This window comes from Heloderma suspectum, chromosome 4 (genome assembly GCF_057233095.1).
Source record: "Heloderma suspectum isolate Gila_16-S chromosome 4, 16-S_ref, whole genome shotgun sequence".
NCBI classification, from domain to species: Eukaryota; Metazoa; Chordata; class Lepidosauria; order Squamata; family Helodermatidae; genus Heloderma; species Heloderma suspectum.
The window spans coordinates 312,644,905-312,669,582 of record NC_139461.1 but is presented as its reverse complement, the minus strand read 5'-3'; the positions used below and the strand labels follow the sequence as shown (position 1 = coordinate 312,669,582).

Below are 24,678 nucleotides of genomic sequence, written 5' to 3'. Positions count from 1 at the left end.
AGCTGCAGAGAGAGGCTGGGTGAGGGGATCAGGGTGGTGGTGAACACCTCCCTTGAGGAAGGAGTGATGCCTCAAGGAGGCAGTGATAAGACCACTCTTAAAGAAGCCCTCCTTGGACCCCAAGTCCTGAACAACTTTTGCCCAGTCTCGAATCTGCCATTTTGGGGCAAGGTGATTGAGTGGGTGGTGGCGATGCAGTTGAAGGCACACTTGGAAGAAGCCGATTATCTAGATCCATCTCAATCAGGCTTCAGGCCTGGGCATGGGACAGAAATAGCTTTGGTGGATGATATGAGGAGGGCTCTGGATAGGGGTGATTTCGCCTTCCTTGTTCTCCTCGACCTCTCCGCAGCTTTTGATACCCTTGACCACAGTATCCTCCTGGACCGCCTGGAGGGGTTGGGCATTGGAGACACCATATTACGGTGGTTCCGGTCCTTCCTCTCCGGCAGGTACCAGAGGGTAGCACTGGGAGAGGAGGTTTCGGACCTGTGGCCACTCACTTGTGGGGTGCCATAGGGTTCCATCCTCTCCCTGATGCTATTTAACATCTATGTGAAGCCGCTGGGGGCTATCATCAGGAGGTTTGGGGTGCGGTGTCATCAATATGCGGATGACACGCAGCTCTACCTCTTGTTCAAATCTTCACCGAGGTTGGCTGTAGAATCCCTGTCCAAATGTCTGGAGACGGTCAGTGGCTAGATGGGAAGGAACAAGCTGAAGCTGAACCCTGACAAGACCGAGGTACTTTTGGTGGGAGACAAGATGAGGTTGGGGGATGTTGACCTGGTGTTGAATGGGGTACGGCTACCCTTGAAAGACCAGGTCAGCAGCCTGGGGGTCATTTTAGACTCCCAGCTGTCCATGGAGGCTCAGGTGTCAGCCGTGAGCTAGACAGCGTTGTATCAACTCCATCTGATACGGCAGCTGCGCCCCTACCTTCCCGACCATCTGCTTCCATCGGTAGTACATGTCCTGGTCTCCTCTCGTCTAGACTACTATAATGTGCTCTACGTGGGGTTACCCTTGAAGACGGTTCAGAAGCTGCAGCTGATTAAAGGCAGCCGCCAGCGTGATCACATCACTCCGGTGCTGAAGGAGTTGCACTGGCTACCAGTTGTTTTCCGGGCCACATTCAAGGTGTTGGTTTTGACCTTTAAAACCCTATATGGTTCCGGCCCAGCCTATCTCAAGGAGCACCTCCAGCAACACCAGACAGGCCGCTCAATAAGATCAGCCTCGGATGGCCTTCTCTCTGTCCCATCAGCCAGGGCAGCTGGGCTGGTGAGGACAAGGGAGAGGACCTTCTTTGTGGTGGCCCCCACTCTGTGGAACTCCCTCCCTAGGGAACTCTGCTATGCCCCCTCCTTCATGAGCTTCCACCACGCATTGAAAACTTGGTTATTCAGGCAGGCATTTGGGGTGGGTTAGGGTATTTTAAAATAATATTTAATGTGTAATTTTACTGTTTTAATTGTACTGTTGTACATCGCCCAGAGTGGCCGGGTGACTGGCCAGATGGGCAATTAAGAAAATAAATAAATAAATAAATACATACATACATACATAAATGTTCTAATGTTAAAATAATGTCAGAAAGATAGCAGTGCTGAGACCTTGCCTTATTGCAAGGAACTGAAAGTGGAATTTAAACAGTAGTTCCACACAGATCTTAATATAGTGATCTATTATTCAGCAAGCTATTCCCATGGTTAAGACTGATGTATAATGTTTATTCAGAAGCAAGCCTCCCGCAGGCAAGATCTCCTCCAACTTTAATTAGAAGCTTCCTCCTTGTGGCTTCTGCCTCAGATTGTTTGCTCTTCAGCTCAGCTGATGAATTACCCCTTAGTTACTCAGATCCTTTTTCCTGCACCGCAGTGAAGGTGGGCTTTAATAGGTGGTTTCCTCTCATTTTTTCTGTTCCTTTTATGGCAAAGTAACACTATTTTATAATAGAATAATTAAAACACACACACCCCATGGGGAACAGGAACCGACTAATTAAGCAGTAATTAAAAAGCCCTTTCCTTTCACTGCTGCTGAGCTGAAGATAAAGCAATAATGGGCAGAAGATGTAAACAGGAAACAACTCATTAAATGAACAGTTTCAATAGCACTTTGCCAGGCCATACTAGACCAGCTGGTATTGCAATTGCATTTTAATTTTTTCCTTTTTTATGTCACATATCACATCTGGAAAAAGAGAAAAAATGTGAAGACAGCACAGGTATACTGGAATGCAATAGGTTGGCTTGGCAACATTATTGTCTGATTTCTCCGAAAGAAGCGAGTCAATGAATGATAGTAATCTATGTTCACAGCACAGCCTTGTTCACGTGTGAATGGCTCAAGCAATGAGTAGCTAGCTTAGAAAATTGGAAGCCAGAAGAATCCACATCTTTCAGACCCAGAAATGCAGTGCAAAGACTCTTTAATGTATTATCTTTTCCTGACCCTTAAACACTTAATCATCCCCTCCACATGTACCTAAAAACTACTTTGAGATAAAACGCTCAAAGTATTTCAAGCAGTAAAGATGCCTTTATATTTGATTGAACCTACCACACTAAAAAGAACATGAAGGAATAAATGAACATCCTGCTTTCCCCTTTGCCTCTGGGAAATACTGAGCAGAATGAGATGAGGATCGTGGCTTCCACTGAGGGGTCTTCTCATGCCTTGTCAGGATACTAAAGGCGACGCAGCGCACAGGGCCAAATAAGGAAGTCCTAAGGAAGGAAGGAAGAGAGGGGCAGGTGTGAGGACTTCATGACAGTGCCCATCCTACAGAAAGCCTCCCATTCTCCATTTTACTCTGCCCCCATCAAGGCCAACTTGCAACATTTTGGCATTTGGGGTGGAAAACCCAAACTGGTACACCTCTCCCTCCCACCCACCCACCCACCCAACACACACACACACACACACACACACACACACATTAATATGGGGCACAGTCCCAAGGAAATCTGGTCTCCACCACCCTTTTTGGAATGAATGGAGGAATGAGGGGCCCTGCTGTCCTCTTTGGAGGGAAGACTGGAGGGAAGCCATCAGGGCAAAGGAGGAGGAAGAAAAGGAAAGGATGTTTTGGAAAGAGAAGTGAAATGCAGGGAGGATTGGAGAGAATACACCCGAAGGCTCAGGTGGGGACAGCTGAAGACGTCCTCAATGGCAGGCAAGCTGCGGCAGCCAAAAAGGCAGTGCCTCCACCAGCACCCCCAGCGCCCCAGACTGCCCCCTGCCCTCAGCAAACTGGGAACTGTGCAGTCTCTTCCCAAGGCACAGCCACCCCACATGGCCTCTGCAATTCAGTGCCCATCTTTCTCACCGGGATACAGATGGTGCTGTGGCACGAGTCACAGGCATAGCCTCTGGGCAAGAACAAGGGAAATCCAACACTCATCTTGACTAGAGAAGGCAATGGGAAAGAAAGAAGAATGTGACTATCACAGGGCACCCACTGAAAATGTGTGGCGGATGTCCCTCTTCGTGTTTTGGTCTTAGAGCATGGGAGAAGGATGCCACCCTGCTCGCACTCCTCCAGAAGCATGCAAGGCCAGCCTAAAAGCTGCAGAGTGGTCCTCCTGGACTGAGAGAGCGTTTCTTACGAAACAGAATTCTTCATCACCCATATCAAGAGTGAAGCATTGAGCTTGCTGCAGATGGTACCTGGTTTTAGGAGAAATCTGACTATATACACAGTAGACAGGCAGTGGCTGCCAGTGTCCTGCTGATACACTCTGAGGGAATCTCTGAGCCAGAGCTGATGCCACACCACGAAGCCAGGCCAGACTCAGCAGCTCTCCTGGACCAGGTGGAACCCTACTGGCCCCGCTGTGTCAGCTGATTCTCGCTGAGAGCTGGTAGCTGCAACACAAGTGCCTGGCCATCCTCAGCAGTGGCGCTGAAGAGCAGCGTCCCCCCTGCCTGGCAAGCTACCAAGGTGGCACAGAGGGCAAGGTGCCTGGCTCCTGGTGGTGAGAGTCTGTGGTCTGAGACTGCTGGCACCTTATATGCACATCCAGAAGACACCATGCCTCTGTTCTGTCTACTGGTGGCCCTGGGTGCAGGAACACTTTCTGTAGGGAATCCCTCTTTACATGGACCACCCCACAGAGCACAACAGCCTGTGGAACTCTGGAGAACGCAATCTCGCCCACCCTCCAAGTAAAACATGCACCAGAAGAATGCTCACCATTAAGTAAGGCTGCACACCGTGACTTCAGCCCGAACAGGTTGCCCATGTCATCACCCTGCAAAAGGAAAACCCTTCATATGTCAAGAGAGAGGGAGAGGAATCAAGAGAGACAGGTACCTTTTCTGCAGTTGCACCTGCTTTCTGGGCAGGGAATTCAGGGATTGGGATGGGAAGAACCGGGGCTGAGTGGTAGACTAGACGGATGGACTAGATACCCATTCTGGTTCCCCTTCGAAGTGATTGGAAGGCGACAGGACTGGGGAAAGGGCGGGAAGGGTGCAGCAGCTCACAAGGACATGGTGGACCAAGAGCATTGAACGGCACAAACAGAAAAGGAGAGTTGGGGCTTCGGACAGAAGCAGCTGGCTGTCCAGTGCCAAGAACGTAGGAGGTGTGAAGTCCCTGATGCAGACAACTTAGGAGGGGAAGGACCATCAGGCCCAGAGGCTCCATGCTGTGGAGCAGCCTGCCCCAATCTGATGTCCTCCAGATGTGTTGGACTGGGACTCCCAGAGGTCCCAGCCAACATGGCCAATGGACTTCAACTCCCAATGGGCAGGTTGCTAGGAATTATGGGAGTTGCAGTCCAACACATCTGGAGGCCACAAGGTTGGGGAAGGCTGCTCTGGGGGCATATCGACATTACAAGCATCTATCAATTTATACCAGCTCAGCTCTCTCGTGGCTTCCCACAAAGGATCATGGAAGCTGTCACTTGTTGAGGGTGCTGGGAAGTCTCTACTAGCAATCCCTACTTCAGAACTACAGCCTGCAGCAATTCTTTGCAACCCACTTAAAAATCTGTAGTATCGATATGCCCTTTGACAGCCTAGGAGAAAGCCCTTGATTCGCTCACCAAGGCAGGTGTCGGAAAGCCTGGGGCAGCTTCTGAAGCATTTTTGTTTTGCCCTGCTGAACCAGGGGAAAGTGCGGCTGAGTGATGTCAGCACCACAAAGGCATTGAGAAGCCCTCCCCACCCCAAGCCATGGGCACACGCCCATTCACCCACCACCAGATACTCACATTAATTGTGCAGAGCCTGCCTTCACAAGAACCTGTCACCTGGAAGTCACTAGGGAGGAAAGAAGCCACCGTGACACTAGGCAGAACCGCCTCCCTCCGTAGCCCCCGCTTGCAGCCCTCACCAGCCCCCGAGCCTTTGAACGGAACCACTGTGGCCCATTTCCTCTCTTGCATTTATAGCCTGAACCTCGAATTCCTGCCTTGCAAGGTAGGATAATTTGGGTACCTTTCTAGAGCCAAGCTGGGGATACAAACATTCCTTGGTCAATATCAAGGTTGTTTCAGGGAGGAACTGTGAAAGGCATGGTGGTGAGCGGATCAGCATAATCCAAGGAAACCATGCAATGGGAGCTCTTCATCAGGAGCCGTCAGCAGAACTGTGAGGAGTGCATGCAAGCTGCCCTTTCTGCCCCCGGCCCAAACCAATGCCTCCAGCTCTGGTTCCAAGTTCCAGGTGACCCAATCCCTAACCCTGCGATGGGGACTGGGACCCATTACCTTGCTACTTCTACTGTGGGAATCAGCCGTCTCCTTGGACAGTCAATGGCAGCACGGAGGATGAATCTACCTGTCTGAATGTGGAGAACAAAAGGCATCAAGAAGCCCACTGAAGGCCATTTCCCACCCCGCCACTGCCTGATGAACCAACGCATGAGTGTTGCAGTCGGTGTGCACACACGCATGGGAAGTTTTAATATATCCCGTGGGACATAAGCCAGCCTCTGAGGAAGGCCCCTCAGAGTCTAAAGGAGGGCCAATGCAGATGGCGAGATGGCTGTGCTGGCAATGGCATCCACAGAAAAGAGGCTCTTGCAGGTAGAGGGGTGTTATAGCCCCACCCCTCTCCCTTCAGCCACACCCATTTGGTGCCATCCCCTCTTAGGCCATGCCCCTTCCTTAAAGAAAAAGAAAGGAAGGAAGGAACATCATGCAAGAAAGAAAATCACAGAACCAGAGAATAGTAGGGTTGGCAGGGGCCTACAAGACCATCGAGTCCAACCCCCTGCTCAGTGCAGAAATCCAAGTCAGAGCATCCCTGACAGGTGGCTGTCCAGCCTCACCTTGAATGCCTTCGGAGTGGGAGAGCCCACCACCTCCCTAGGTAATTGGTTCTATTGCCGTAATCATGGTCCTGCAGAGAGTGCCTTTTCCTCACCACTCAGCAACTGCCAGCTGTCCCCAGAGAAAGGAGCACGGCTTCCTTCCAAGGCAGATGGCAGGACTCCCACATCAGCATGTGCTCAGGCACCTCTGTTTTTATCTGTTAAGCATTGCCCGCCCACCCCTGTCACCACCACCACCACCCACCAACACACACAAACGTCCTCCTCCTCAAGGGGCAACATTCCAAGAACACAAGAATGTGTGATATTTTTAATGGTAAAGCTTCTGGTAATACTCCCGAGCCATCATTCCGTCCTTTTGAAAATACCCCGAGTTGGAGTGTGTGGCTTGAATGAATCAGTGCCATGCCTGTGGCGAAGTGCTTGTGTGATGGCTTCATGGTGAGTCTTGTCTGGATTTCCAGTAAACAGCCCACCCTGTACAACTGGGGCTCCTAGCTGCCCAGTCGACATGTCTTTATGAACCCGTTTTTAGAAGCATTGCTTGGTATTGTCAGGTTTTATATCAATACTTTTGCTTATGTCAGTGCAGAGAAACCCAAAGTCTGCTCTGCTTTGAATGCTCTAAACCACTGCTCACTGCCACCTACACCAAAGGTGGACAGAAAGTAGACTTCAACTCCCAGAAGCCCCTGCCAGCATGGCCAGTGGTCAGGAATGCCAGGAGCTGAAGTCTAAAACATCTGGAGCTCTACTTTCTGCATACCCCTGACCTAAACCACATTCTCCTCTTTCCCTTATACCAGTGTCCCCCATTCTAGCTGGGGATTCTGGGAGTTGTCGTGCAACACATCTGGAGGGTACACCAGGTTTGGCAAGGCTGCCTTATACAAACATCACATTGAAATGGTGCATAAGCCTTGTGTCAGTGAAAGTATAATATGGTCACAGCACCCCCCTTCTCCACCAAAGCAAAGACTCCAGTTTCCAGTTACCAGCTGACCCCAAACCAAGGATCTCAAAGAGGACGTCTCTCTAGCTTGGCATGATCAACAATGGCTTCCCACCAACACCCATGGAGAGCTTTTATCTTTCACATGAGCCATTCAAGGAATAAGCAAACACAGCATAGATAGAGGAGACTACAAGGGCTTGGCCTGGAGTTTACTATCTGGCACCACAGACAAGCAAAGAGCCACAGTCGCACCACCGCAGGCTTGTTCCAGGGAGAAAGGAAACCCGGAGCACGGAGCGAGCGCTCTCTGGGCATCCTGAGTGGCCACCTGTCCCGCCATGCTGCTTACCACTACAAGATTCAGGAGGCGGATGAACCTCGACCTCGACGTGCTGTTGTATCCAATGGTATTGTATCCAATGATAATGTCGAACGTGAAACCCAGAAGGGCATTATTAGCATGCAACTCAACATAGATCTTGGCACATGCCATCTTAATCACAACAGGAAGCCCCCTTGGACAGATAATCTGTGGAAGAAGAGGACAGGCATTATCTCTCAGGGTCGTATGTCCTAGTGCTGCTGCATCTCACAAATGGAAAAAAACATATTATATTACATTAGTGAAAACCAGTGCAATAACTCAAGAGGAGTCCCAGTGAATTCTTCACTCACAATCTGAGCTGACTTCACCATTTGCATGACAGATAGGCATAGCAGCAAGCCAAATGCTGATTCAACTGACAGTCTTTCCCCCTCCCCTCATGCTTCAAGGAGGCAACTTTGATATTTGTAAGCACATTTACTCTTAGTCATTTATACATGCATATTTCACCTTAAAAAAATGCAGAGTTCTGAAAAGAGTTGCAAAACTACTCCAGAGATGGGCAAATGTGTTGGTGATGTCATAGGTGCTAGCCAATCAGCACCCACCCCCAGTTTATGCTGAACCCTGCTGCAAACTTACAGGACCTTTTTCTCCTGGGAGAGAAAAGGTAAGTTTGTACTGAACATGGTGAGGTTGTTTCCAAAATGGTGCTACTACTCTTAAAGTATTATGTCTGTCCAAACTTTTAGGGTGAAAGGAAGCTATTTTCCCTCCCATCTATGTACAAACCTGCTTGTGGGAATCTGATTCTGTCCATCTTTTGAACCCAGAAAGGGCATAGCAAAGTGACTCTCTGCTAACATAAGAGGGCCAGGAAGAATCACGTACCTCTGGAATGTGTGCCATCACTGAGGTGGTAGTCACGGTGTTCTGCAGAAAGAGAACAAGTTTTGACTATCATTGTCTATTGTGATCCCATTATTCTGGGCTCTGTTCAAAGCGCCAGCCATGTGCTCATTACTGTTGCCAGTCTACTCAGGCCAGGGTCAGATGAAGGCCAGATCTACACTACAAATGATTTTGCCAGTATTTAATCATGTCGTACCATTCTTTTCTTGATCAAAAAGGTCAAGGGATAAAGTATAAAATGCAAATGGGTCAACGTTGGTGGAGGGAGAGGGCCTTGCAGGGTCTCCCTGTGCATCACAGTTCTCAGAGTTTCCTGGGGAGAGGGAATGACTGCTCAGCCAGCATGAAGGCTACAGTCCTATCCACAGTCCTGGGAAGAAGCCCTGTTGAAGATCATGGGACTTCCTTCTGAGTAGTCATGCATAGGATTGTGTTGCACATCTGTAGATAAATGAACAGATTTTTCAAGCTTATTGCTTGATATGTCTGCACTGTTCACACTGAGAGGGCTGTTAAATTGAGGAGGAAACAGGAATCCAGACTCCCCTCCAGTCTGAACTGTCTGCTCATGTGAACATGGCTGAAGTGTGGGGGCTCACCCACATCTCCATCCCCAAGAAAAACTCTCTCTCCACCACAGGAAGTGCGGCCGTTTGCATAGAGGAAAATACAGCAAAGAACAAACCTCACAAGTGTCCCTTTGGTATGAGAGAGAGCATGAAGCATGCCTCTTCCTGAAACACATGGGAACCATGCAGCACCAGAGACAGGCACACACCCTCCCACTTACACCCTGCAGAAGTACCTAGCAGGGTTTGCTTTTGCGAGTGTAAATGCAAGGCCGTAAATAATGTCACAGCAGAGCAACACATGAAGAGGGAAATGCTGGAGCTGGTCACCCACGCAGTGGGCGACCTGCTGTACAGCTCTTTGAAATGTCTCCATCATCATTTGGGAGACAAGACTAGACAGACGCAAGAGCGGCCTTGCATCTCGTTAAAGCTCTTTCATCCCTTGCCAGCATTTAGTTTGAACAAAGAGTATTTGAGCTGTCCCTTAAACCTCTAAACTCCAGGGTTCTGGCTGAATTGGATCAGGCTGCAATCTTTTTACAGCCTTCGTATTTCTCTGAGGGAGGCAAAAGAACGCCCTGGCATGGAACGTTGGGATAAGTTCTCAACTTTGCCAGCAGAAGGGCCATCAACAAGCGTCACTCACCCCCAGAGTGTGGTCATCATCAAAGTTTTGCTTTGTCCGCAAAAAGCCCAACAGAAAAGTGAGATGAGATCCAGTGAAGTAAATCATGAAGACATTTTTGTATGGGATTCCAGAAAGTGGCAGGATGTAGTCTGGATTGATGGAAAAAGGAAGAGTAGATTCTCCGCACTGAAGCACATGCTGCAAGGACGGGGGGGGGGGGGGGAGACAGATACAGTCAAGCACACTTTGAGGCTGAATTACAGGCTTCTTGAGCAAGTCTATAGCAAGAGAGAAGGTCATAACAAGCTCAGGCTATCTTGGGTTCACCCAGTTCTTCATGGCAGCCAATCAAAGGCTTCTGGGAAGGGCCTGAAGGCACCAGGAGCAGTCAGACGGGACAGTAGTAACAGGTGGGACGTCCCAGCCTTCTAAAGCAATAACCGGTGGCCCTGCATGGTTAACTCCCAGGACATGCATACACTCACACTGAAACGGAACTCAAGTGCGGTTGTAGTGACCATGGGGCTGTACTTCCTATGTGTGCATTGGCATCCTGGCAGTAACGGATACGGATCTGTAAAAGGAGGAGACATTTGCAGACTTGTGACACAAAGCAAGCCAGAACCAGCCCAAGACAGCTGGGGCCACCCCAAGTGGCCGTTCCATGCAGTCCAAGAGGAAGCGTGAAAAGTTCCTGCTAGGAAGCATGGAACATGCATTTAATTAACAAGAAACAACCACTGGTTAAAACCGAAAGCGCCCCACGCCCGCTCCCCTCAACAGCCTGCTCCACACTCTGCCCCAGGGAGGCTCGGGCACGGCTGCCCGGGGCCTCCCCTGTTGCTCCCCCACACTCAAGGCTCCCTTCCAAGACAGCCTGCGCAGCCCCTCCCAGCTGTCCTTCAGAGGCAGGTCAATGTTTTCTTTTTACCAACGCCTTCGAGAACTGCCAGATCCTAACTCCCCTCTCCCTGTGCACCATGCTGCCCGGTGGTCTTTTGAGCTATTGTGGCCATTTTATTGCGCAGTTTCGTTGTTGTTGTTTCACTGTTCACGCTTGTTGCTTTTAACTCTGCAATATCTCATATGCAGCACAGAAATGTTTTGGGATAAATACGGGGGGTATAAATATGTGTCCATTGCCACAGAGGATGCCGCTTTCAACTCTCAGATCATGTCCTGCTTCCTCAACACTCCAAAATATATTCGTAGAATCAAAGGGTTGGAAGGGCCCTTGGTTATGTAGTCTAAACCCTGCTCAGGACAGAATCTGCACAGCTAGCTGTCCAGCCTCTCCTGGAATACCTCCAGCGAAAGACAGCCCTCCACCGCCAGACACGGTGTCCCACTGCTGAACTGTTGCTGTAGTGTGTGCACAGTGCTGTAGCAGAGTCAGGCTTTGCAGGGTTGAAGCGCCAGGATTTTTTGATTATTAGCAGGACCGATGATGGCATCATCCCCCCCCCCCCCGGCTTCCACTTCCCTCTGAGCTTCATTGCAGTCCTCACAATAGCTGGGGGGAAATGGCTCTTCCCAGCAACAATGTCTTGTTCCCTGCTGTAATGCAAAATCTTTTGGGGAGGTCTGGTCTTGAATGGGCCATGGAGGCCCATTTGCTTTACCCAAGGCCTGCTCCTGGTGGAGATGAAAACCGCTGCCACTGCTCTGTCGATATGGATCCACACAGCTGCCTGCATGTTTGGACCCCTCTCGGGGACTGTTCCGACGAGCGCCCACGCTTCCAAATTTACCACTACACCACTGCTTGTGCAGCCAGGGCGGCCTGCTCAAGATGGTTTCACACAGCTGTCCCAAGCTAGCGAAAAGCCTGGCTGCTGTGTGGGCAAGATGGTTCTGCCAAGGCTGCTTCCTCATGCATCTTCTAGTACCTGTCACGCCATGGCAGCCAGCAGGGGCCAGCCTCTGTGCCCTTGGGTTTGGGGATTCAGGCAGAAGCTGCCAGTCCAAGCAGCCCCAGAGACAGGGGTGTGGCCCAAAGCAAGCAGGGGTTCAGCACTGGAGCAGCAAACACCCTGCTCCTACAGACACCCCTGGGCTCCATGTCCCTGCTCACGCTATAGTGCAACAGATAGTTGTGGCCTGTAAAGTAAGGGAGCTGTGAAGACCTGACAGAAGGGCGTGATGAGAGAGTAGGATAAAGGTCACCTTAACCTTCACATCCAAAGCCATCTGTTCCGTGAAGCCTTTGGTGCAACCCCTTAGTCTCCATGCCCAGCTCCAATGACACCAAAGCACCCTCTCTTCCCTGGTTTACCCCTGCCTGAGATTCCAGCCCCTTCCTCTGTTGTCTGCCGAGGGCCCAATTTTGATGTGGATCAGGACCATGGCAGCAAAGGAGTCAAAGACCCATTTAGCATTGCATCTAGTTTACCCTCAGACCCATCAGAGCCGGGGCCACGGGATGTGCAAGTCCACAGACAGAGAACTTGCTCCGCCACCCTGGCCTGCCTCGGAAGGTGCCCCCTACCAGCCCACCCGCCACAAAACCCAAGCATCTGTCTAGGAGAGCTGCTGCTGAGGCTGCAATCTGAGGGGCTTCCTAATGCAACCTGTTATTGCTCACCATCGTCGAAGTCAAGTGCATAATTCAGCTCGGCACAAATCTCCAGGCCTCGTCGGCAAAACTGCGAGAGATTGAGCAAAACAGAAGGTCCAGTGGTCAGGAATTGGCTCAAACAGAGCACTGGGCTGTGAGTGTGTTGGGCCTTACTCTCCTGCCTGTTTTTCTTATTTCCATCTCTTTATCCCAGTCGGTGTGCACGCATGTACAGTACAAATAAGTATCAACAAGGGGTCTTCCTTCCTTCCTTCCTTCCTTCCTTCCTTCCAAGACAACAATCTAATTTCAGCATCTACCACAGCAGACACACACACACCTGAATTCAAACCTCAACATTCATTTAACTCCCCCTCACGCCCACCAACACACACACACACACACACACACACAACACTCCTGAATTCCCAGCTGAGTTATTCCTGACATGTGTGGCCTAATCAACTAGATCACCAAATCACACCACTGCAAGGGATTTGATTACTTTTCCAGACAATTCCACCACACACCTCTTCAAAAAGTTGCATATTAGAAATGTAACAATCCTGGATTCCGCTCTAATTGGACCATAGTTTAAAGGGGATCTATCTATCTATCTATCTATCTATCTATCTATCTATCTATCATCTTATTTTAGACATTTATACCCTGCATTTCCATTTTTCAAAGCCCAAGGCAGCTTACAGAAAAACAAAAGCATGTTAATTAATTCAAAATATTGTTTAAAAACCACAAGATCCAGCAACAGAATTTAAACACATGCACACACAGCCCAGAACTAAAGCAGAGGGCAAAAATACTAATAGAAATCAAGAAAATGCCCAAGCAGAAAAGTTCTAACTCTCTGAAAGCAATGATGATGCTAACAAAATTAGCGGGGTGCATAGTGAGGTGCGCTGTGGACACCCAGGGTCAGGCGAACCTCTCAAGCTCAAGCTCACTCAGTTTCCCAGTTTTCCACCACTAGGTTTGTTCTGTCTCATTTTTCCATGTCAGCTCATTTTTTCTCCACACAGAAATCTGAATGTATGTCAAACACTTTTTTCTTTTCATGTTTTTTGTGAAACGCAAACTTGGAAACACACAGATCTCTGTAAAGTATGTTTGTTTCTACATTTGGTTTTGGGAAGATGCAAATTGAGTAATCTTGCATTAAAATGCAAACCAAACAAATTCCTCACCCACCCCTATGGATATCCCTGATTTGACGTCTATCTGCAGCAGCTTATTCAGCACATCTAGCCCTGGCGGAGCTGGGAGCCCTGGGGGCCCAGTCACTGGAAAGGGCCACAGGAGGACTTCCCATTTCCTCTTTTCCCAAATTGAGTTTTTTCTTCCAGTAGTTTCTCTCTCTCTCTCTCTCCCACTTCCCTCTCCCTAGATGGATGTTTTAAAAGGACGTCAAGTGCCTGTTCTGTTGAGGTTGAAGTCCTGGTTTCATTGTCATAATATTCTCTTCCCATCCACCTAACCCCATCATTCAACCCACTCCCTAGTGTCCTTGACACTGTTCTGGTGACCTTGGTATGGTACCAAGGAAAGAGAAATTGCTGTGTAAGACCTACCAGAGCACTCAAAATGCTATCCAAGGTATTCACAACTGGCGATATATCCAGACTGCAAAGAAAACAGAAATAGGAATGGAGTTACCATCTGTATGTCATTCAGATGCATACTGTTCCTCCTTCTTTAGGAATGCAGGAACATTGGAAGCTGCCTTATGCAGAGTCAGACCTTTGGTCCATCTAGCCCAGTATTGTCGACACTGGCTGGTGGCAGTGGCTCTCCAGGGTTTTGGGCAGGACTTTCTCCAGCCCTACCTGGAGATGCCAGGGATCAAACCTGGGACCTACTGCATGCAAAACAGGGTCCCTGCCACTGAACTACAGTTTCTCCCTCTACCTCTGGACTCTGGTTTGCAGTAAAGAACAAGTAAACCACTGAGGTTTTACTGTAAATATACCCTCAAGTTCTTCCTTATGGGACAAAAAAACAACACAGGGAAAGCCACTGAGACTCTCAAGTATTCAATCAGGGGTGCTCGTAAATATGACAGCAGGATTGGCCTGCTCTGAGCTGCCTCCCCTTCTCTCCTGCCCCAAGGCTCCCCAACAACGTACCATGGGGCAAGAAGAAGGCAAGGCAGCTTCCATGCAACACAAATCTTTCTCCTCATCCTTTTCCCACTGGGGAGGATGCAACTGAGGGCTCCTTCACACTGGGCTTTTACCCTGCGATTGAGATGGCTCCTTCATGGAAGTTTGCGGGCTCTTTACATGACGCAGGGATCATCACAGGCATCTCCTGTGCTAAATGCCCTTTGTTCTGTTTTTAAATAGATCGCAGTTAATGAGCTATCAAGTCACCTCATTGTGTTCTGCTTCAGTTCCCTCCGTGAAAAGAGTAAGAGCGGCAAGAACAGGAGCAAGATCAATGAAAGATAATGGAAGACTCAGATATGGGGAGAAGGACAGGGGAAGGGGAGGGGGGAAGGGGAGGGGAGGGGGGAAAGGAAGCACCTGTGGAGGGAGCCGTTGTGATCCTGCATTTAAAACGGAAGCAGAAAGCCCTGTTTTAAATGCAGGATTTGAGGCTGGGGCAGAGATGCCCTCTAACTCTGAGTCACGTCCCCTCCAATGGGAAATGGACATTGTGCATACCATGCCCACCGTGGTAGAAGCACCCCAGACATGAGTGCGACAGTCCTCTCCCCTGTTCTTTGCCCCCCAGCAAGTGGTTTCCAGAGGTAGGCTGCCTCAGAACATAGAGCTTCCATCTCTCCATCATGCATAGCAGCCATTGATGGCCCTCTCCTCTGTGAAACTGTAACCCCTTGGCATATGTCTGTAGTTGTGAGCATTGCCTGTGCATTTGTAGTGAACCAAACTCAGCACCTTTCTCTGTGAGTATCAAGAGGACTTTGAGAGAGAGACAGAGGGAGAGAGCGAGAGAGTCCATTCTACCTGTTCCCCAACAAAGAAATACGTTTCATGGCACTGACCTGAGCAATGGATCCAAAATTACTTCCCCATATGCAACGCTGCAGCCATCCACGATCAGCCCATAAAGTCCAGCCTTCAGCCTGAGTGTGAAACACACCTTCACTCTCAGCCACACTCTCAGGAACAACACCCTGTGCAAAGGAGAGAGAAGGACCAGCTGTTATCCACCCCTGATCTAAGAGGCCGAGTCCCACATCCAGGATGGAGGATGTTGCCCAGCCTTCCTCACCCTGGGGCCCTCCAGATGTGTTGGACTGCAACTCCCATAATTCCCAGCCAGGACAACCAATAGCCATGCTGGCTGAGGATGATGGGAGTTGTAGCACAACACTCTGAGCTAGCCTATGCCAAGTCAAGCCAGTGGCCCATTTATCCTGGAGCTGGCCACCTGGGCCAGCATGGGCTCTTGAGGGTCTCTCGTGCAGAGGCCCATCCTCCCCTGCCAGCTCAGATGAGGCCTTCACCAGCGATTCTGGCAGCTGAACTCAGGGCTCCTGTCAGCCAAGCGAACCTGCTGCCACTCAGCTAACAGCCTTCCTTGCCCCATCTCCCCACCCCCAGTTATCGAAGTCATTCTCCCTTGACCCCACCTTCATGCCCTCACTCTTCCCTGAATGTAAACCTTCCTGCTAAAGTATTTGGGTTTTGCAAACATCAATTCTTCTTCATCCTCATCACCGTCCTCATCCTCATCATGTCAGGGCCAGCCTAGACACAGCGACAGGGTTTATACACGGAACTGCCCCCATCTCACCTCAGAAAGGATCAAATTTTAAAAGGGAAAGGGGTGTGTGGGTGAGAAGAGCTGATCCCTCCCCCACCCTTGGCTCGCCTCCCCGTGGCCCTCCGCTTCTCCCCAAGTACTCTTCTCTCAGCGTTTTTAGTATCTCAGCACCCAGCTGGGAGCAAGGTGCCTGGAGAGTGACAGGAGGAAAATACCGCACAGGCAGGGAGAGGTTTCTGCAGCCCTCACCCAAGCAGCCCTTTTGCTTTTATAACCAGCCCCACCCCATAACCTCACTCGGTGTGACTGAGATGGTGACCCAGCTTGCACACGATGAGCCACTCATGGTTTGGTAACTGTGGGTTGTTGGGGAGAATGGGGGCAAGCACGCACACTGGCTCCTGGCCGCTCGCCCACTGCCGCTGGGCTCAACCACCCAGGGACGCCCCATCCCTAGGCTGTTCTCTATGACGTGCAGGCACAGAACTCTGGGTTGCTGAGGGAGAAACAACCCATAGTTGGAGCCCTTGGATTAGCTGCTGCTGTCATATTCCGACCTTTAGAGAGTTCATCTAAGAGCCAGTGTGGGTGTTGCACGGTCAGGAAAGCAGAAGTGCAAGCGAGTTCCACCGGTCATTTTCCCTCTTCACTCCTAGACCTCATCCACCGCAAGGTCCCGGTGGGCTGCTGAGCTGCTGGGTGTCACCACAGGGGAAGCCCGAGAGGCCGCCTTGCCCGCGTCACGGCGGGAGCCCCTGCTCTTGGCTGTTCTGCTTCTCTCTAAAATGCAGATCTGCTCAACACACTGAGATGGGGGGCGGGGAGGGCACTGTCAAAATCTGAACGTGCTTGCTCTTCTGAAACAATTCCCTAGCTTCGAAAGGGCAGTCCGTTTCCCTCACAAAACCCAACGATGACCCCCAAATTCCTGTCAAAAGACAAGATGAAGCTGATCCATTTGATGCTAGCTTGCCTGTTTTCATTCCCCTTTTTGGCCTTCACATCTGCATTGTCTATTCTGTCACCTTTGTTTATCCACTGTGTGGGCCTTTCCAGACAACTTCAAAAATGGCTTTGTCTCTTGTGCTGGGCTTGCAAACAGCCTCAATCCCAGAATCAGTTGAGCAATATACAGAGACAGGACCACAGACCTGGGTCACATCTGCATCCTAAGCATTTGTGGCACCAGCAACCAATGGACCTGAATGACTCTTCTGACCCACCTGGTGGGTTTAGCAGACACGGCGTGAATGGAGGTGCTTGGGGGAGGGAAAGGGGGTACCAAGTAGCCAGTGTTCACTTGCCATAAAGTCACAGAGGTAACAGACTGTCTTGGCAAAGGGTGCACCACACTGTAAGAGTGCACGTGGTAGTAGTGGGTGGGGAAGCTACTACTCCTGGCAATGAAGGGTCCCCCCTCCAGCCCATGAAGACCCAGGAAGCATTATACTCACGCCCTACAGTGGACACGAATCTCCACACAAATAAGCACGTGCAAACCGAAATCTGGTATCAAGCGTACCCCCACACTTACAAAAGTGACAATACCGACGTGGCAGCTGCGGAAACGGAAAAGGGGAAGTTAGAAGCAGGGGATCGCAAGCTGCCCCCTCTCCCTCCAGACCCTCGCTGCCTCCTGCAAGCAACACATCTCCAACCATCTCAGCATTCCAGACCTCAGTACGGCTTTGCCTTTAGCAAGAAGGCATCATAAAAACATAAGAGCATAAGAAGAGCCCTGCAGGATCAGACCCAGGGTCCATCTAGTCCAGCGTTCTGTTCACACAGTGGCGCACCAGCTTGAAAGTTCTGGTGCCTGCCTCAAGCTTTTGGAATGGGAAACGCTAAGAACCATAGAAGGGGGAAGGGAAGATTGTCTGGTCCATGACTGAGGAATTTCTGGCCCACAGAACTTCCCATCTGGCCCATGGCTAATAATGGTCCCTTCCATCTGGCTGAAACAGGAAGGCTGAAAATCAACAGGAAAGATTTCTTGATGGTGCTTCTGTGGCTGTCAGCCTGAGGCATCCACACTTGGCACTGAACAGCAGGAGGCACACGCGGCACCAAGGCCAGATCCGCACCTCCTCTCAGTTCGACACAGAAGCATAGACACATAGAACAGTAGGGTTGGAAGGGGCCTACAAGGCCATTGAGTCCAACCCCCTGCTCAATGCAGGAATCCAAGTCAGAGCATCCCTGACAGATGGCTGTCCAGCCTTGTCTAGAATGCCTCCAGCATGGGAGAGCCCACTGCCTCCCTAGGGAACTGGTTCCATTCTCGTCTTGTAACAGTCAGGACGTTTCTCCTGATGTTCAGCCGGAATGTGGCTTCCCATCATTTGAGCCCATTATTCCGTGTTCTGCACTCTGGGATGATCGAGAAGAGATCCTGGCCTTCCTCTCTGGGACAACCTTTCAAGTACTTGAAGAGCGCTATCATGTCTCCCCTCAGTCTTCTCAAGGCTAAACAGGCCCAGTTCTTTCAGGCTCTCCTCAAAGGGCTTTGTTTCCAGTGCCCTGATCAGCTTTGCTGCCCTCCTCTGAACCCTCTCCAGTTTGTCTGCATCCTTCTTAAAGTGTGGTGCCCAGAACTGGACACAGTACTCCAGGTGAGGCCTAACCAGTGCTGAGTAGAGGGGAACTAATAGTTCTCAGGATTTGGAAGCTATGCTTCTATTAATGCAGCCCAAAAGAGCATTTGCCTTTTTCGCAGCCACATCACATTGTTGGCTCATATTCAGCTTGTGATTTACAACAATTCCAAGATCCTTCTGACTTGTAGTATTGTTGAGCCAAGTATCCCTCATCTTGTAACTGTGCATTTGGTTTCTTTTTCCTCAGTGCAGAACTTGGCATTTATCCCTATTAAATGTCATTCTGTCGTTTTCTGCCCAGCGCTCCAGCCTATCAAGATCACTTTGAATTTTGTTTCTGACACGGTCCCGTCATAGTGACATTATATCCCACTCGCGCATTTATACCTCATAGCACTCACAATGGCATCTGTTGTGGATATCTGTTTGGGGTGATACGGAATAGACAGCAGGAAATAACACTAGAAAATTGCTATACAGAATGCGTCACGTGCCCCAACAGTTATCAGTGCAATACCAGTAAAAAGCACTAGTGTAGAACAGAGTCTTCTACGCTATGGTGAGATGTACTGTATTTCTATTTAAATTGAAATAATAATTTCTAAATTCCAATCTACACATATAATCAGCACATGCAAATTTGCATTATTTTGTCATTTTTTATGCATTTCCACTTTTTTGGTGTTTTGCATATGGCCACCCTGTGTTCTTTGTTTTAATGTAAGCTGAGTTCTGGGGGCAGGATGGGGGGGGGGGGTTACCCAGTTGTATAAAGTGTTTTTTTTAGTTGCTGCTGCTTTTGTAATGTGTTTTTGAATTTTTATGTGAGTGCTGTTTAATGGTTAGAATTTTGTTGTGGTTCTTGTGAACGTTTTGGTTTCATTCTTTTGAGAAAAGTGGGATAGATGTTTCAAAAATAAATATAAAACACACATATACATATGAGACAACCTCCTCATGGTTATGGATAACTAATGGTGCAATCCTATGTATGTTTAGACAGAAAAAATATCCTACAACTCCCACATGGCTGGCTGTGGAGTGCTGGGAGTTGTAGGACTTTTTCTGTCTAAACATGCATAGGATTGCAACTTAAAGCTTTTCCAACCATGGGCACAGGAGAAGCACCTGCCACAGCCAGAATTTGGGGGCACCCTTAATGGCAGCAGAGTGGGAGACAGGCACAACTGACCCATGCAGCACAGTGCACTGGGAAATTGTCTTGTAGAACACACACACACACCTTGGCATGTGAAAGAGCCAGGGTAGGAGACCGTGACCTGGATCGTGCCCCCTGAAAGAAGATGAACCAAGGGTGGCATCTGGATTTTCCACCCCTGTCACCAGAATGCTTCCGGCCAACCTTGCCAAGTACAACAAAGGTTGTTGTTGTGTTTAACTATAAAAGTGAGAATGTTTTATTGTTCTAGGGTGCAACGTTTCATCCCCAAAGTGTGCAGCTTGCTTCTAGATCTGTCCATGAAGGCCCAAGTGGCCTCCTCAGCGAGGGGGGGTTTTTTCTAAATGTGGTTGGTACACCAGCTACAGCCATTCCTGGGCAGGGATAGTCTGCCTGCATTGATCGATAATACGCCAGTGACCTCAAGATTGGATGGTTGCTATGGTCTTTCTTTATATGTCCTGTGAGGTTGTCCTGGAGGCTGCGGTTACTGCAAAATGCTGTAGCGGGCTGTTCAGTGGGACAGCCTACCAGGAACATATTACACCAGTTCTAGAAGCTTTGCACTGGCTGCCAATGAGCTACCAGGCCAGTTTCAAGATGCTTAAGCTGGCATTTGGAGCCCTACACAGCTTAGGACCTGTATACCTGATGGAGCAAGGCCTTCTCCCTTATGTACCTGCTGAGATATTAAGATCGAGTGGAGATGCCCCCTTTGCCAGGACAGCCAACTTGAGAGAGGGTGTTCTCCATACAGGCACCCTGGCCATGGGACTCCCTCCCCCATCATATACTAGGGCGTACCATGTTTTACAAGATTTCAGCACCAGCTAGAGACCGCTACCATTAGTCAAACTGCGGCAGTTGCCTCAGGCGGCAAATGCTGAGAGACGGCAGCAAGTTGTTGGAGGACAGAAGCGTGTGTCACATGGCCTTCCTTATGCCCCCTAAGCTAATCTGCTGCCTTCAGGTGTGGTGTCCCATCACTGGTGTTTAAGAAAGATGTTTGGGCTTGAAGAAAGGCTTTTGTACATGTAATTGGAGGAGGCACCATCTTGTTCCTTGCCTCAGGCAACAAAATGTCTTGGGCCTCCTCTCTTTTATTTTACTGCATTGTGTAAACTGTTATTTCTACTGTTTCATTACATGTTTTGTTAATTTTGTATTATTTTACTATGTTTTATTCTCGTACCCTGCTTTGGGATTATTTTATAATGAAAGCAGGTAAGGCATTTCATAAATAAATAAATAAATAAATAATCACTTACTTGGTTAATGAATTAAAATAACCCTTTAATTGGCTAAAACTGTGCCCCTGATTAATCAGGCAGCAGAACGTAAATCAAGTACAGCAGCAAACAAACAAAAACAGCAGGTGTCATGAGCCATCTTACACTAACACACACCTGTACATCAACTAAAAACAAAGAAAGTGGGCTTCTTCCGTCTGAACCACTATTTTTACCTATATGCAAAGGTGTGCATATTTAACCAATTACGGAGGCTTGAAGAGTCTGATTTTTGCAAATTCCAGGATCAACTGTCAGGACTGGGCCCAGACTTCCTGCAGAGACCATGGAATTGGAGTCAGAGTCAGAAGACGAGATGGGCCAGGGGGCAGAGGAAGAAATTCCTCAAAGTGCTCAAGGAGACATGGAAGAATCTTCTCAAGAGCAAGCTAAGCAGTTAGAGCAAGGCCCAACCCCTTCTCTTTCTGTGGGAACTCGGCAACTCACAGAAGGGGAGGGGGTGAGAGTGGCAGATTCACAGATCAGACACAGAGCCAAGAGGGTGGCGCAACTGAAGGAATTAAGGCGGTCCATCACAGCAGGTCTTGAGGGGAAGATCCTCCCCAAGGGCAGGACTGGGAAAGAATTTCAGGTTCTGTGCTGAAGTGTAACATTAGATTTGCAACAATTTTCTATCCTACCATAGTGCATCTTTCAAAGAGATCTAGTTAGAGTTGGGGCAGCTGAGTCAAAGAACTAGAATCTGAATTGCTGAAAGACTGACTGTTTCGCATAATAAAGCCTACTGACGTGGAGACTGAGTTTTTGTTTGATGACTACACTCCGGCGGGCTTGCTATTTGACATCAACTGTCCTCCTGGACTAGTCTGAGGATCAGAAAATAGTTATCCTTTTTGCAGTGCAGTTCTTGGCTCAAAAATGTATCAAGATGTGTTTTAAAATGCATATTTTGTGAGCAAATACATTCAAAAATATGTAGTCTTTTAAATATGTCTTTAAATGAATTTCCATGATGATTTTTTAAAACTGCTGATTAACACCTAAACAGGACAGAGCAGACTTATGAATCAACACGTGTAAGAGTGGCATAGAATGGAAACAGGTTGATCCTTCCATCCCTAACTAAAAGCCATATGATTAAGTTATGAAGATTTATTTAAGTGGGTAACAGCCCTCAGTTTTAAAGAAGTCGAACCAAACTGTCCTCACTGAGACCTGCCCATATTTGCCAGTGTCACTATGTAGCTGGAGGTGATGCCAAGCAAGACGGGGAGAGAGGAAGATGTCTGTCCCTCTTAAAAGCACCTGGATGTGCAGCTTCCCAGTAGGAAGAGTGGTACTTACTTCAGGAGGCCTCCAGGCAAGGTAGAGATGGGCACTTGTCTTAGAACACCCTCCAGCCCTGGCACCCAGCGGTCCTTTGTAGAATCGCAAACTGTAAGGACAAAGGCAACGATCAGGATATTCCTCACTGGCTCTAGAGATGGCAGAGGCAAGGACCAAGTTCTGAAGTGGGCTAGAGCTGAGATGGGGCTAGTGGTCCCCTTACCGAGGTCTTCTATCTTCAACTGGCTTCTGGCCTATTAAAAGTTATGGCTGATGCACAAGGAAGAAATCCTAGGAAACTGAAGGCATGGGAAAGGGCTAGAGATGTATAACCAAGAATGCCTAGAAGCAGTGCAAAACTACAGTTTCCAGGGTTTTCAATAGGGGAGTGCCATGGTAGTTAAGCATGTCTGAACCCTGTTTAAGTTCGTAGTGTAGGAACATGAGAAGCCGCCATATACTGAGTCAGGCCGTTGTTCATTTAGCCCAGTATTGTTGACACTGACTGGCAGCAATGGCTCTCCGGGGCTTCTGGCAGGAATGTTTCTAACCCTACCTGGAGATGCTGCCAGGGACTGAACCTGGGATCTTCTGCAAGCAAAGCAGGGGCTCTACCACTGAGCTACAGCCCTTCCCAGGGGAAACAACCTGCCTTGGATCACAACAACATACCAAGAATCAAGCAGCCTGGTTTTGTAAAAAGGTATGGCACATCCAACAGGAAGGCAAAGGATTAACTGTTGAGTTTGGAGTTTAAGTGGAACTTTTGAGGGGGGACAAAAAATTCCCTTACAGGCTTGCAGCCCCTCTTCAGGGACTTTACACCCACTGATGCCCAAGGCCCCATGGAATGAGAGGAGAGCACTTAGGAGAGCACTCAGAATGAAGATCTTGGCCATGATGGCTTCCACAGCAACCTGGAGACAGGAAGACAAAGCAATTATACGAATGGACTTTGGTCTCATTTAGTAAGTCACACATCTGTACCACACATTTCCACCATTAAGATCAGATCAGAACAGAATTGTGGGGTTCAGTAGAGAAGAGGTGAGTGAGAGTGGGTACACAAGGAAGGCGAGCCTTGAAGGAAGGACAAGCAAGAGAGGGGAAGGACAGGCAAGAGAGGGGAAGGACAGGCAAGGGAGGGGAAGGACAGGCAAGGGAGGGGACAGCCATTCCAGCTACATGGAGCAAAATGGCAAAGGAATGGAGATGGGAGGAAGACAAAAGGAGACTACTAGCAATGAGCTTGTGTATAATATGGGGAGGAAAGAGGGTTGTAAGGAAAGGCCAGAAGCACAGAGGCTGCGTGCTTTAAAGCAAGGTCTAGAAGACTGAAGAAGTGCATTCACTTAACACTGTGATCTGGACTTCCTCTGGACAACTTAACAACTTCATCTGGATGACAATTTCATACTATAATTTCAGCATTAGGGCAGCTGACATATTCCATATGGGTTCACATCTTACTTTCTCTAAGGTATTCACCTAAGCCGTTTCATATGCACACCCATAAATGCAACATGTGGGTGCAACAAACACACCTTTGAAACACATATTTCATCCATGTACACTCATCAGGCAGAAGGATTGTCTACAGCTGGCTGACCAGTGTATACTCAGCGGCAGACCTGGGTTCGCTGCCATGTAATGTGTGAAACAGCCCTGAGTGTTGAAATACCTGTTCAACAACCTGAGTTGTAGGTCATAGTTTTGGGCTTGCAGTTGAGGCCAGGGGGGCCCTGGACTTCTAGGCCTGGACAAGTGCCCCCCTTTTCCCTCAAGCTTGAGCCTTGTACAGCAAAACAGCTCCTGCTACTGCCAACTACCACTTCACCTCCTATCACCCGGTCTCTGAGCCTCCTTACATGCAGTTGCTGTTCGATCCAGGCTGGATATTTGGCGGCTGCCTTAGCACAGCCCTCACCCAGATGAGAACAAAGTGTCATTATATAGACCAGAAAACAAGGCTAGTGGAGCCAGAAATTAGGAAGGAGTGTCCAAGAAAATAGCTAGTGTAGTGCTGGAGGCATCTTGCTGAAAAGATCCAAACCATATTAGACTGTTGCCCCAGCAGGACGGTGCCAATAGACCTTTGGGGAGAAGGCACCAGGAAACCCAAGACTCTTAGTTAAGCAACATTCCCAGCATTTCTTTGCCCTTTAGGTGGAGTTGGTGCATAATGTCCCCTTGAAATTCAGCACCGACACCCTAGCCATTACAAATTTACAAGGACTCTTATGAGACCAAGTTGTAATAAAAAGTATATAAATGGTTAGCTGGAAGAAACAGATTGGATCTCTCCAGTGTTTCAGTAAAACAAGTATGTGGTTGCAT

At 48.9% G+C, this 24,678-nt stretch overlaps 1 protein-coding gene across 1 annotated transcript; it reads right to left on the bottom strand.

The window, feature by feature from the left end:
* Nucleotides 1–2,142: 2,142 nt before the first annotated feature.
* Nucleotides 2,143–22,759, bottom strand: LOC146349068 (uncharacterized). The gene is made up of 14 exons (XM_084854581.1): nt 22,360–22,759; nt 17,443–17,547; nt 15,264–15,395; nt 13,828–13,879; nt 12,269–12,329; nt 10,170–10,258; nt 9,703–9,882; nt 8,464–8,505; nt 7,597–7,776; nt 5,727–5,800; nt 5,229–5,277; nt 4,202–4,259; nt 3,335–3,414; nt 2,143–2,732 (listed from the first exon to the last, which is right to left on the bottom strand). Exons 6-14 carry the CDS (start codon nt 10,203–10,205, stop codon nt 2,694–2,696), a joined length of 738 nt encoding a protein of 245 aa, XP_084710707.1. The 5' UTR covers nt 10,206–10,258; nt 12,269–12,329; nt 13,828–13,879; nt 15,264–15,395; nt 17,443–17,547; nt 22,360–22,759; the 3' UTR covers nt 2,143–2,693.
* Nucleotides 22,760–24,678: the final 1,919 nt, after the last annotated feature.

Excerpts from the sequence above, each read along its gene's own strand:
- LOC146349068 (XM_084854581.1), bottom strand. The coding sequence starts at position 10,205 with ATGGTCACTACAACCGCACTTGAGTTCCGTTTCAGT. Across the intron at positions 4,260-5,228 it reads GCAGGCTCTGCACAATTAAT|GGTGATGACATGGGCAACCT; the intron begins GTGAGTATCTGG and ends TTCCTTTTGCAG. Across the intron at positions 2,733-3,334 it reads ACAGCACCATCTGTATCCCG|GACTTCCTTATTTGGCCCTG; the intron begins GTGAGAAAGATG and ends TTCCTTCCTTAG.